This window comes from Solea solea, chromosome 16 (assembly GCF_958295425.1).
Source record: "Solea solea chromosome 16, fSolSol10.1, whole genome shotgun sequence".
Lineage (NCBI taxonomy): Eukaryota > Metazoa > Chordata > Actinopteri > Pleuronectiformes > Soleidae > Solea > Solea solea.
In genome coordinates this window covers 26,013,024-26,026,774 of record NC_081149.1, presented here as the reverse complement: position 1 = coordinate 26,026,774, position 13,751 = coordinate 26,013,024, and the positions used below count along the sequence as shown (strand labels likewise).

Here is a 13,751-nt window from a genome sequence, read left to right as displayed (position 1 = left end):
GATCATTATCATGTGACCTGTTGCTTACATGTAAAGTGTTAGTGTAAACAGTATTATGCATGTGTTTTATTATTAACCATTATTATCATTATCATTATTATCATGATGATCATTATTATGATGTGACCTGTTGCTTACATGTAAAGTGTTAGTGTAAACAGTATTATGCGTGTGTTTTATTATTATTAATCATTATTATCATTATTATCATGATGATCATTATTATGATGTGACCTGTTGCTTACATGTAAAGTGTTAGTGTAAACAGTATTATGCATGTGTTTTATTATTATTAATCATTATTATTATTATCATTATTATCATGATGATGATGTGACCTGTTGCTTACATGTAAAGTGTTAGTGTAAACAGTATTATGCATGTGTTTTATTATTATTAATCATTATTATTATTATCATTATTATCATGATGATGATGTGACCTGTTGCTTACATGTAAAGTGTTAGTGTAAAGAGTATTATGCGTGTGTTTTATTATTATTTCAGTTGATAAATCACTTATTTACTGAGCATATCTTTGCTTTTCACGCACACCTGAAATCATTTGTGGCGGACAGTCACTTTCTGACACAACAGGCGGGCGAACACCGAGCTTCCATTGACGGGCCCGCGGAGTCTGGCGGAGGGCTGATGTGGTTGTCAGGGCGACCGCTAAGAGCTAACACGGGCTAGCACATTAGCATGGCTGGAGGCCGCGCGTCATTCCAACACACACACACACACACACACACACACACACACAGCAGCAGCAGCAGCTGTGCGGGCCACGCGCGTTCACCTGAGCGACAGGTTGTCCAGGACAGAACACCCACAGGCAGGCCGGGGGTTCGAAGCGTGCGAGCCCGCGTGTGTGTGAGCAGAGAAGCAGCCCGGACACAGACACGCCGGGCTCACGGTGACAGGAACCCGCGTTAGGTGCAGCGAACACAGGCTTCACCTTCTGTGTGTGTGTGTGTGCCGTGGTTTGACTCTTTAACCGCGTGTCTCTCGTGTCACCGGCCGTCACTCACTCACCGCAGTTACTCCGCGTAAACACAGACACGAAGCTAGCGTGTTATTTAATGACAACCGGACAACCGAGCAGCAGCAGCAGCAGCAGCAGCACCGTGGCTCGTGTCACATCTGTCCAGCTGCAGGGACATTTTTATTACAACAATAGTAGAGTGAGCTTCCAGGCAGTAGACCCCCCCCCACCCCCCGCCCCCTCCTCTGTATCACCATAACCTTCCATCGCATTCCATGCATTTCAGAGACACCCCCTTCCCCCACTGATGACAATACCCTGGCTGTGTACCTGCGCTGGCAGCAGCAGCAGCAGTAACAGCAGTAACAGCAGCAGCAGCAGCGGCAGCAGCAGCAGTAACAGCAGCGGCAGCGGCGCGGAGCAGGCACACTGCCTGCGCCCTGGCATTGTTGGAGGCTCCGCGGAAGCTTACCTTGCTTTGGCTGATCTGTCGTAACTCCATCCCGATCCAGCCCCGAGATCTCCGAAGCCTGCAGCGGGATAATTCCTCTCCATGAAAGAAAGGAAAGGGCTGTGGATGAAGATGGACAGATAGAGAGGAGGAGGAGGAGGAGGAGGAAGGGGAAGGGAGGGAGGAATGCCTTCTCTTCCCTGTTCTGCACTCGTCTCTGTTTATTTCTCCGCCTGATGTGTCTGTGTAGACTGGGAGGAACAGTAGAGGAGGAGGGAGGAGAGTGTGTGTGTGTGTGGGGGGGGGGGGGGGGGGGTCACAGCAGCCAGGAGCACTAACCACCTCCTCCTCCTCCTCCTCCTCCTCTCCATATATTCACTCTGTATTATCTCAGTGGAGCCTCATCCACGCTGCTGCTCTCTGCCTCACACTGAAGCTATTTCCTCTCATTTGCCTCACGAGACGCCATTTTTAAGAGGAATGACTGGACTGACGTTCATCCTCTCCTTCCGCGCGCGCGCGCGCGCGCACACACACACACACACACAGTACAAACCGTGTGTGTGTCACACTGTACTGCAGTGGTTCTCAGCTCAGGGAAATATACAGTATTTGAATAGTGAATGTATGCTGAAATACTTCATCACTTACTTTCTATTATTTGATAGTTTATTAGTACATACATAGAGATATATATATATATATACACACATACATGTATATTTATATATGTATGTTTATATATATATATATATATATATATATACACACACACATAAATAAACACACACGTAAATATATATACATACATACATATATACACATATATGTGTATATACATATATATGTATATACATATATGTATGTGTATATACATATATGTGTATATACACATATGTATATGTGTATATACATATATAAACATATAAATGGAGGTGTTTTTGTTACCATGGTAACAAAAACACAAATTACAAATAAATGTAAAGTGTTTAAGTAAAGCAATGAAAAAATTCAGACCAAATAAATGTACCTCATTTAGTGTTTCCTTAACACTAAATGAGGTACATTTATCTGTACATTTTATAAAGAATGTATTTGTAATTTGGCCCTAAATGGAAGAAAATGACTGGAGCCATATTTCATGTTTTTGTTATTTATTATATTAAACCATTCTCTGAAACTACTGTACAGTTGCAAAACTATGGAGTGTAAGTTTGAAAGCACAGAAAAATCAACCCCACCCTTTTCACACATTGTGGATTTATCTCACTGTCAGTGGTGTGAAATCTGGGTCTGTGCCCCGTCTGTGTAAATACACAAACATTAAACACTGTATAAAAACAACAGCTGACTCAAAACACAACTTCCCATCATTCACAGCCATTTAAAACAAATGTAGACATTCCTCTCATTGGTTGTCTCCAGGATCAGCAGGCTCTGATGGCGCCCCCCTGAGGTTAAAGACGGGACGAAACTTATATAGTACAAAACAACAAAGTCCACAGAGAAAGACACAGAAGCTGCTGCTGGTGTCATCTGCTGCCTCACTGTTACAAAACAAATCATTTCAAACACCAAAGTCACAAAATAAAAGATGAAGTTATTCATCTTTTATTTATTTTACTGTTCCTGTCACTCATGAAGTAAAACAGCAGATTTTCTCACTTTGGTGAGTCACAGGTTTTCAGAACACACAGACGTGTAACAGTGAGATAAAGCAGCAGAGATTCTTATACCACAGACTTCAGCAGGTGTACATTATATTTGCTGGGGTAAGAGGCTCAAATCTGTTTGTCCTCATTTCTGCTCTGGTAGTGTTTTCTGGAACCAGCAGCAAATCAGCGCTGACCATTGGCTTGTTTCCACCTACTCTACTCTACTCTACTCTACTCTACTCTACTCTACTCTACTCTACTCTACTCTACTCTACTCTACTCTACTCTACTCTACTCTACTCTACTCTACTCTACTCTACTCTACTCTACTCTACTCTACTCGCCCCGGCATGGCATGGCATGGTTAAGTAGTGTTTCCACTAGCATAGTTTTTTAGTACCTGCACTGGCGAGATTCCAAGTGTGCTGAGTAGAAACTAGTTAAAAAAGACTAAACAATCCTAAAAACGTGGGTTAATCTCCAACAACGACCAGGGAAAAGTCTAAAATCTCAGTATTTAACAGAGTCTGGTGTATTTAACGACACGCGTCACAAATGCTGCGTTTCAGTCCAGAGTCTGTGTTCCGGTCATGGAGGACGTGCTGAACTAATCTTTTTAATGATTCACTTACACTGAAAACAACTGCTTCACAAGTCACGAGTCACTCGTGTGTGTGTGTGTGTGTGTGTGTGTAAAAGGAAATGACTCCGCCCACGTTGAGTAGGTACTTTTTTGTAGTGGAGATGCTAAACCGTGCCGTGCTGAGGCGAGCCGGGACCATATGTTTAAGTGATCATAGATTAAAGAAATGAACTGTCCCTTTAATATACTTATCATTGTCATTGGTCGTGTTTTAAAATAACGACGGTCTCCCTGGACTCTCGCTCCAGATAAAAAAAGAATGTCCAGACATGTTGTGTTGGAGCAGCAGTAGAATAGAACCAGACCTGGACACTTACTTAGACTTTATTTTGAGCTCCTTTAAACAAATGCTCTTGTTGCTGCACTTCTGTGTAAGACTTTAGTTATAAATGTACAATCATAATTAATTAAAAACACACAGCGTGCACACCTGCAAGTCTTTATCTCAGACCACCATCGACTTACCCTGAATATGGAGGTGGTGGGGCATCATGCTGTCCACTGTGGTGCAGAGCCTCATTGTAGGTGGGCAGACCTGGAGCGGGGATCCCAACGAGCGGCACCATCTCTGTGGATGGACGGCCGTCTGCTGCCATCCTCACTGGAGCTCTGCGACGGCACACATGAACGTCACAGATAACAAAACACGACAATAATGAACACGTATTTGTTATGTAAAGACTGCATTTATTATTCATTATATTTCAGTATGTTTAATTCAAACATGTGACACAGATCATGTCATCACACCATTATCACACTGCAGAAGATCTGTTTGTGTAGAGAAAATGTTGAATGAAGTAGAATTCTGACAGAATTAAAAACAGCAAACAAATACAATGTTTCACGTCGTATAACAGATGATATATATATATATATATATATATATATATATATATATATATGTGTGTACATATATAAATTTATTGAGACAATGTTTCCTGGCTTTATTGTGGTTCTATGTTCTTGTATCCAGAGCACTCAAGGGTTTTGCATCATGTTCAGGGGCCTCCAGACTCTAAAGTTTATCTCACTGTGGTCGAGATCCATGGTTCTCAAACCAGTGGTACAAGAGCGTCCTCTGGTGGTAGTCAGAGGAAAGTCAGAACTAGTGTTCTACTGTATATACATGTGATTGGAGTGCAGCTGAGGAATTTTGACTGGAGTACAAAATAAAAATGGAATTAAATAATGATAACTAGAGTCATCTTATCTCTGACTCCATCTTTATCTCATTTCCTTACACCAGTGTAAATGTATGTGAGGAAGAGGAGGATGATGACAAAACAAATGATCAGTCTACGGCAAAAATAAAGGAGGAACTGTAACATGTGCATAAATTAAGTTAGGATTCATCGTCAGACATACATATATGTAGGAAACAGCTGATTTTCAGACTTAAAACATGTCAGTAACACAACTTTGCTCTAGTCATGATTATTACTAGACCCAGTGTTAGATATCATTCCACGTGTGTGTGTGTGTGTGTGTGTGTGTGTGTGTGTGTGTGTGTGTGTGTGTGTGTGCGGGGGAACTTACTGTTGTGATCTCCGCCCACTCTTCTGCTTGGCTTTGTAGCAGTAGATTCCCAGTACAGTAGCAATAACAGCAGACACAATGAGAGCCATGATCCCTGCGACCAACCCCGACACATCCACTCTGGGAGCGTTGTCTTCAAGAACATACAAGAGTTACATTAAAACATTAAAACATTCTCACTCCAGTGAAACGACTCAACGAACAATAAGAATGCAGTAGTATAGACAGTATACATACAATAATAATCATTAATGAGCATTACCGTGACTGTTGACGTAGTCGGTCCAAAATGAGTCCTGAAAAAGGAAGAAAACTATTTTGTTTAGAAAAGAAAAAACATGAGGTGAGGAAATATCCTCACCTCATGTCCACGAACATATCTGCATGAATCTTTTGGTTATGATTCATTTATCAAACCTAGCTTTCTAAGTTAAAAAATAGATTAAAAGAAAGAAGCTGTGACATATGCCGTAAAGAAACTGTGACATATGCTGTAAAGAAACTGTGACACGTGCTGTAAAGAAACTGTGACATATGCTGTAAAGAAACTGTGACACATGCCGTAAAGAAACTGGGACATATGCTGTAAAGAAACTGTGACATATGCTGTAAAGAAACTGTGACACGTGCTGTAAAGAAACTGTGACACATGCTGTAAAGAAACTGGGACATATGCTGTAAAGAAACTGTGACATATGCTGTAAAGAAACTGTGACACATGCTGTAAAGAAACTGGGACATATGCTGTAAAGAAACTGTGACATATGCTGTAAAGAAACTGTGACACGTGCTGTAAAGAAACTGTGACATATGCTGTAAAGAAACTGTGACACATGCCGTAAAGAAACTGTGACATATGCTGTAAAGAAACTGTGACACGTGCTGTAAAGAAACTGTGACATATGCTGTAAAGAAACTGTGACACATGCCGTAAAGAAACTGTGACATATGCTGTAAAGAAACTGTGACATATGCTGTAAAGAAACTGTGACACATGCCGTAAAGAAACTGTGACATATGCTGTAAAGAAACTGTGACATATGCTGTAAAGAAACTGTGACATATGCTGTAAAGAAACTGGGACATATGCTGTAAAGAAACTGGGACATATGCTGTAAAGAAACTGGGACATATGCTGTAAAGAAACTGTGACATATGCTGTAAAGAAACTGGGACATATGCTGTAAAGAAACTGTGACACATGCTGTAAAGAAACTGTGACATATGCTGTAAAGAAACTGTGACATATGCTGTAAAGAAACTGTGATATATGCCGTAAAGAAACTGTGACATATGCCGTAAAGAAACTGTGAAATATGCTGTAAAGAAACTGTGACATATGCCGTAAAGAAGCTGTGACATATGCTGTAAAGAAACTGTGACATATGCTGTAAAGAAACTGTGAAATATGCCGTAAAGAAACTGTGATATATGCTGTAAAGAAACTGGGACATATGCTGTAAAGAAACTGTGACATATGCTGTAAAGAAACTGTGACACATGCCGTAAAGAAACTGTGACATATGCTGTAAAGAAACTGTGACACATGCCGTAAAGAAACTGTGACATATGCTGTAAAGAAACTGTGACATATGCTGTAAAGAAACTGGGACATATGCTGTAAAGAAACTGGGACATATGCTGTAAAGAAACTGTGACATATGCTGTAAAGAAACTGGGACATATGCTGTAAAGAAACTGTGACATATGCCGTAAAGAAACTGTGATATATGCCGTAAAGAAACTGTGACATATGCTGTAAAGAAACTGTGACATATGCTGTAAAGAAACTGTGACATATGCTGTAAAGAAACTGTGACACGTGCTGTAAAGAAACTGTGACATATGCTGTAAAGAAACTGTGACACATGCCGTAAAGAAACTGTGACATATGCTGTAAAGAAACTGTGACATATGCTGTAAAGAAACTGTGAAATATGCCGTAAAGAAACTGTGATATATGCTGTAAAGAAACTGGGACATATGCTGTAAAGAAACTGTGACATATGCTGTAAAGAAACTGTGACACATGCCGTAAAGAAACTGTGACATATGCTGTAAAGAAACTGTGACACATGCCGTAAAGAAACTGTGACATATGCTGTAAAGAAACTGTGACATATGCTGTAAAGAAACTGTGACATATGCTGTAAAGAAACTGGGACATATGCTGTAAAGAAACTGTGACATATGCTGTAAAGAAACTGGGACATATGCTGTAAAGAAACTGGGACATATGCTGTAAAGAAACTGTGACATATGCCGTAAAGAAACTGTGATATATGCTGTAAAGAAACTGTGACATATGCCGTAAAGAAACTGTGACATATGCTGTAAAGAAACTGTGACATATGCTGTAAAGAAACTGTGACACGTGCTGTAAAGAAACTGTGACATATGCTGTAAAGAAACTGTGACACATGCCGTAAAGAAACTGTGACATATGCTGTAAAGAAACTGTGACACGTGCTGTAAAGAAACTGTGACATATGCTGTAAAGAAACTGTGACACATGCCGTAAAGAAACTGTGACATATGCTGTAAAGAAACTGTGACATATGCTGTAAAGAAACTGTGACACATGCCGTAAAGAAACTGTGACATATGCTGTAAAGAAACTGTGACATATGCTGTAAAGAAACTGTGACATATGCCGTAAAGAAACTGTGACACATGCCGTAAAGAAACTGTGACATATGCCGTAAAGAAACTGGGACATATGCTGTAAAGAAACTGGGACATATGCTGTAAAGAAACTGGGACATATGCTGTAAAGAAACTGGGACATATGCTGTAAAGAAACTGTGACATATGCTGTAAAGAAACTGGGACATATGCTGTAAAGAAACTGTGACACATGCTGTAAAGAAACTGTGACACATGCCGTAAAGAAACTGTGACATATGCTGTAAAGAAACTGTGACACATGCCGTAAAGAAACTGTGACATATGCTGTAAAGAAACTGTGACATATGCTGTAAAGAAACTGGGACATATGCTGTAAAGAAACTGTGACATATGCTGTAAAGAAACTGGGACATATGCTGTAAAGAAACTGTGACATATGCCGTAAAGAAACTGTGATATATGCTGTAAAGAAACTGTGACATATGCCGTAAAGAAACTGTGACATATGCTGTAAAGAAACTGTGACATATGCTGTAAAGAAACTGTGACATATGCTGTAAAGAAACTGTGACACGTGCTGTAAAGAAACTGTGACATATGCTGTAAAGAAACTGTGACACATGCCGTAAAGAAACTGTGACATATGCTGTAAAGAAACTGTGACACGTGCTGTAAAGAAACTGTGACATATGCTGTAAAGAAACTGTGACACATGCCGTAAAGAAACTGTGACATATGCTGTAAAGAAACTGTGACATATGCTGTAAAGAAACTGTGACATATGCTGTAAAGAAACTGTGACACATGCCGTAAAGAAACTGTGACATATGCTGTAAAGAAACTGTGACATATGCTGTAAAGAAACTGTGACATATGCCGTAAAGAAACTGTGACACATGCCGTAAAGAAACTGTGACATATGCCGTAAAGAAACTGTGACATATGCTGTAAAGAAACTGGGACATATGCTGTAAAGAAACTGGGACATATGCTGTAAAGAAACTGTGACATATGCTGTAAAGAAACTGGGACATATGCTGTAAAGAAACTGTGACATATGCCGTAAAGAAACTGTGATATATGCTGTAAAGAAACTGTGACATATGCTGTAAAGAAACTGTGACATATGCTGTAAAGAAACTGTGATATATGCCGTAAAGAAACTGTGATATATGCCGTAAAGAAACTGTGACATATGCCGTAAAGAAACTGTGAAATATGCTGTAAAGAAACTGTGACATATGCCGTAAAGAAGCTGTGACATATGCTGTAAAGAAACTGTGACATATGCTGTAAAGAAACTGTGAAATATGCCGTAAAGAAACTGTGATATATGCCGTAAAGAAACTGTGACATATGCTGTAAAGAAACTGTGATATATGCCGTAAAGAAGCTGTGCCCATGCAGGCGATGTAGACCTGCTCAGGCTTTGACAGAGGTGACATTCACTCAGTATTAAATTGATGAAACCATCAAAATAATCTTGGAGACATTCTGTGAAGGTTGAAATCCTACATTGTGCCACTTTAGTACTAATGTTCAGGTAAGATTCATCATCGACTGAGCAGAGGAGAAACAGCATTACCGTCTTAGCGTCGTCCTCAAACACTTCTCTGGCCTCCTCATAACTGCACATCTCCTCCACACACTCTCTCTCCAGATTATCAGGCACCACCACCTCAAAGTCCCAGCTGTTGTACAGCAGCCTGCGTGTCAGGAAGGAGGCGGCTGACGCCTCGTCCAACAGCACTGGCTCTCCTGCACAACACAACACAACACAACACAGTTTCACTCACAAACACACTTTAAAAAGTCACATTATCTTATTAATATGTCACAGGACACAGGAGTTGTCGATCCACTGCTGCCTCCATCCTTTAAGTGTTATTTTGTGACTTTGAGATTTTCCTCAGTGACACAAACTTACCACACGAGGCAGCACTGAACCAGCAGCAGAGATTTTCTCTGTCGACTTTGATGAGGGGAAGTGAGAGGTTCACGAATGTCACTTTCCAGCCAGAAAAGACTAACTGTGAGGTTAAGTGTTGAACATACATTATCCTTGAGCTGCTGCATGTGTGATTTGATTAGAAAAGTAAAATATGATTCCCTCGGGCAGCAACAAAACAACAAACTATCGCTTTAATGTTCTTCCATTGACAACATCAGATGATAAAACCGGCAAATTTAAATATGTGTAATTTCTTGGAACTCATCTGCACAAACAAATAAATGCTAAAATAGACTTAAAGTTAAAACAAATCAACGATAAAACACTCATCGTTAGTGAGATTCAGAGTGCATGTATGTAATGTACTCTCATCTCAGGTAAGAATAGATCACAGTCTCGTGTCTGGTGTCATGTATCAGTGTTCTTGTGCTGAGATGTTTGTATATATATATATATATATATATATATATACACATATATATATATATATATATACATACACATATATATATACACACATATGTATATATATACATACACACATATATATATATATACACATATGTATATATATACATACACATATATATACATACATATATATACACATATATACATATATATACATATGTGTATATATACACATATGTATATATACACATATGTGTATGTGTATATATACACATATGTATATATACACTTATGTATACATATATATATACATATGTTTATATACACATATGTATATACATATATATATATACATACATATATACATATATGTGTATATATACACATATGTATATATACACATAAACCATATAAATCAAATGTAATGTTGATAAGTTTAGGCTGCATCCCGATATACAAAATATAAAGAGCTATAAAGCTGGATAAGGATAATGACTATACACTGTAAATGCATTCTAAAATAAAACATCTACTGTTGCTTAAAATGCAGTTATTACCATTCATTTCAGATGATGGCGGCTTTATTTCTTTTTTTCAAACTCTCATTTGAGTTCATTCCACTGATTGACTGAAACACTTCATAATGTTCCCTCTTACAAGATATTGTCATCCCATTGAATATAATGAAATTAAAATAAGTTTAGTTTTAAATTGGAAAAAGTATTTCCCTAATAGTAGAATAATTAGTAGAAACCTTAATTATTATAAAAGATCTAATCTGAAGTTTAAACATAATATACAGTACATGTTTCATATAAGATATGTAGACATACTTTAACACTATACACAGAATAAGGAATACAATTTTAGAATACAAGCCAATAAAGCAGTCACTGATGAATGTGTCCTTAAACTGTACAGTAAATGTAGATTCAAACAGATTTAGATCATTTGACTTTGGATCAGAGTTACTGATCTATGAGCAGATGCCACACAAGAGAAAGGAGAAGAGTGTTGTGCTTTTCTCAGCTGTGAGTGCAGAGGTGTGGTCTACCTGCAGCATGTCTGGAGGTGACTGCACAGTGGGCCAGCTGCAGCAGGGACAGCACCGGGATCCACACCATGGACAAGGCTGCCATCGAAGCCAACACCTACAGCAAGGAAAAGTCTGTGAGGAGATCATTCCATCACATGAGGGAGGAGCCTCCTGTGACCCTCACTCACCTGTCCCACACTGCAGTCCAATCCAACCGTCCAAGCGTTCTGGAAGAACCGCGGCTTTAACTTGTGCTTGGTTTTCAGACACTTTTACACATCACTGTGAGTTAGGCTGGTGTGTGTGTGTGGAGCGGTTTTCTTACAACCACGTCAACCACAAACCTGTTTGGCAGCATACCAGCCGGAGGGAGGAACCTCCACCAACCTGTCTGTCTGCTCCATGCATGTGTGTGCGTGTTTGTCTGTAGTGAGCTCAGAACACATGCTGTGTCACAGCTCTTTATGATCCTGACACTGTAAGAGGCTAAGATTTGGTTTTAGAGTTACAACTGTTAGGTGAGATTAAGATATGCATTATATTATATATTATGTATTATATATGCATCCAGCATGTTGGAATGAGTGATATCTGATAGGCAGACAAACAGAAGACTCTTCCTCCTCCATCTCCTTCCTCTCCGAGGCCAAATACGTCCAACTGCAGCCACAGTCACTCAAGACAAGTGCCCTGGGAAACACGCCCACTTGATGCTGATTGGGTCACAGAGACAGGTCACAGGTCTGGATCCTCTGAAGGGTGTGGATTTGTCTGGATGTTGTCAAAATGCCATACCAGATTTATGGGATGTTTTGTCTGATTAGATCTTAAATCAACAGTCAGAGTTCGAGGGGGAGGAGAACTGTGATTCAGGACTTTGAACTGTAGAGGGCAGCATTTAGCCTCTTGGTGGCCACTCGTGGTACTGCAACAAGAAATGCTCATGTGGCCCCAAATGCAATTTTCCTACAGACAGACAGACAGATAGATAGATAGCACAATAGTAAAAGAGACGCCTGTAAAAGTGTCCACAGGACACTTCGAGGCATGGACATAGGCCTTAATAGATCTTTATATTTTATCATTTCAATTTATGTTGTTTTTGATTTGTAAAACCCTCCTGACGGCCAAAAAAGGTCAGCCCGTCGCCAAGTGGAAAGGGAACTTGGCTTGTAACCGGAGGGTCGCCGGTTCAAATCCCCACCCGGCTATAAAGGGCTGGGGTACCCCTGAGCAAGGTACCCAACCCCCAATGCTCCCCGGGCGCTACTCAGGGTGGCAGCCCACTGCTCCTAAAAATACTTAGGAGCCTAATACTTTGCCTAAGGGGATTAATAAAAAATTAATCTTAATCTTAAAAAGACCAGAAAAATCTAATTTCCCAGAGTGACGTCACAGCTGTGCACGACACACCAAAGCGCGGTCATGTGGCGTCTCAGATATGAAAACATGAATGTGCTACTCATTAAGATAACAATAGGCGCTATTATTGTATGTTAATATAAACGTCATTGACGTGTGAATATGGTAATATTGGTTCTATTAGCATGCTAATGCAGTCAATCGTTAGCCTAAATGCTATTAGCATGCACGTCACTAGATGAGCATGAATGCTAGCTAAGTCCGTTAGCTGCTATCAATCTAACAAAATAAACTTTTAAATTGTACAGATAATAAATCAAAGACGCTTAAAGTTGTACTTTTAGGTGTTAAACATACTAAACCTACAGCCATTGCGTTCGACGGTGTCAAGAAGAAGTTGAACCTTCATGTTTGTTCACATCACCTTTACCCAGAATGCACAGCGTAATCTCTCACAAGCCTTGAACACATCAAAGGTGATGTGTGATGAAATAATGACAACAATATAATATGAATAATGAGCACTTTAACCAGTGTGGAGTCGTTGAGGAGACTGACATGCTCACTTTGTGGCTTCAGTCCCGGGTGACGGTGTGACGGTGTGACGCACGAAGACCTGCGGTCACGTCTCCACTGATTCCCGGGGAGGCTGCTTGTCTCATCATCACTAACTGTTTATACAGTTACTGATAAATGTGATGAACACGTGAATTAGACTTGAAGATAAACAGGTTGAGAGAATCTCGAGTTATAAAACTACTTAACATGTTCCTAATTATTTGATCATGAGTCTCAATTCACTCTGGACTCTGGATGTCTTGTAGCGATAGGTTCCTTGTGGGTATGATCGCATTTCTTCTTCTTCTTATGGTTTGACTGCGGTTGGCTTCCATTTATAGGTGCACTACCGCCCCCTTCTGCCCTGGAGTGTAAACCAGAAACTAGGCCAACATCACAGCAGCTCCCCACTCTCATCCACTGTGTTCTTTACTGTGTTCTGCTGCTGCAGTGGTCTTTCTTCAACCCTCTCCACTGCATCATGATCTCAGCGAGCTTCCGTAGCTTCAGACCGTGACGGTCCTAGTCCTCTG

The 13,751-nt window shown here is 40.0% G+C and overlaps 2 protein-coding genes across 4 annotated transcripts in view; both read right to left on the bottom strand.

The window, feature by feature from the left end:
- prr12b (proline rich 12b) overlaps positions 1 to 1,686 on the bottom strand; it is a 35,079-nt gene extending 33,393 nt beyond the window's left edge. Inside the window, exon 1 of the mRNA XM_058652876.1 lies at positions 1,457 to 1,686. Within this exon, the coding sequence (XP_058508859.1) occupies positions 1,457 to 1,539 (83 nt within the window). The 5' untranslated portion in view covers positions 1,540 to 1,686. The remainder of the gene's footprint in view (positions 1 to 1,456) is intronic.
- Positions 1,687 to 2,572: 886 nt separating this feature from the next.
- prrg2 (proline rich Gla (G-carboxyglutamic acid) 2) lies at positions 2,573 to 13,508 on the bottom strand. 3 transcript variants are annotated; one of them, XM_058654532.1, is made up of 8 exons: positions 13,027 to 13,508; positions 11,487 to 12,264; positions 11,317 to 11,413; positions 9,486 to 9,658; positions 5,535 to 5,568; positions 5,273 to 5,405; positions 4,199 to 4,342; positions 2,573 to 2,886 (listed from the first exon to the last, which is right to left on the bottom strand). In XM_058654532.1, the coding sequence occupies exons 3-8, from the start codon at positions 11,399 to 11,401 to the stop codon at positions 2,844 to 2,846; spliced, it is 612 nt and encodes a 203-aa protein (XP_058510515.1). In that variant the 5' UTR covers positions 11,402 to 11,413; positions 11,487 to 12,264; positions 13,027 to 13,508; the 3' UTR covers positions 2,573 to 2,843. The 3 variants fall into 3 exon arrangements, with proteins under 3 accessions (XP_058510515.1, XP_058510516.1, XP_058510517.1); XM_058654533.1 differs by having other exon boundaries at positions 13,219 to 13,508; XM_058654534.1 differs by having other exon boundaries at positions 13,227 to 13,508.
- Positions 13,509 to 13,751: the final 243 nt, after the last annotated feature.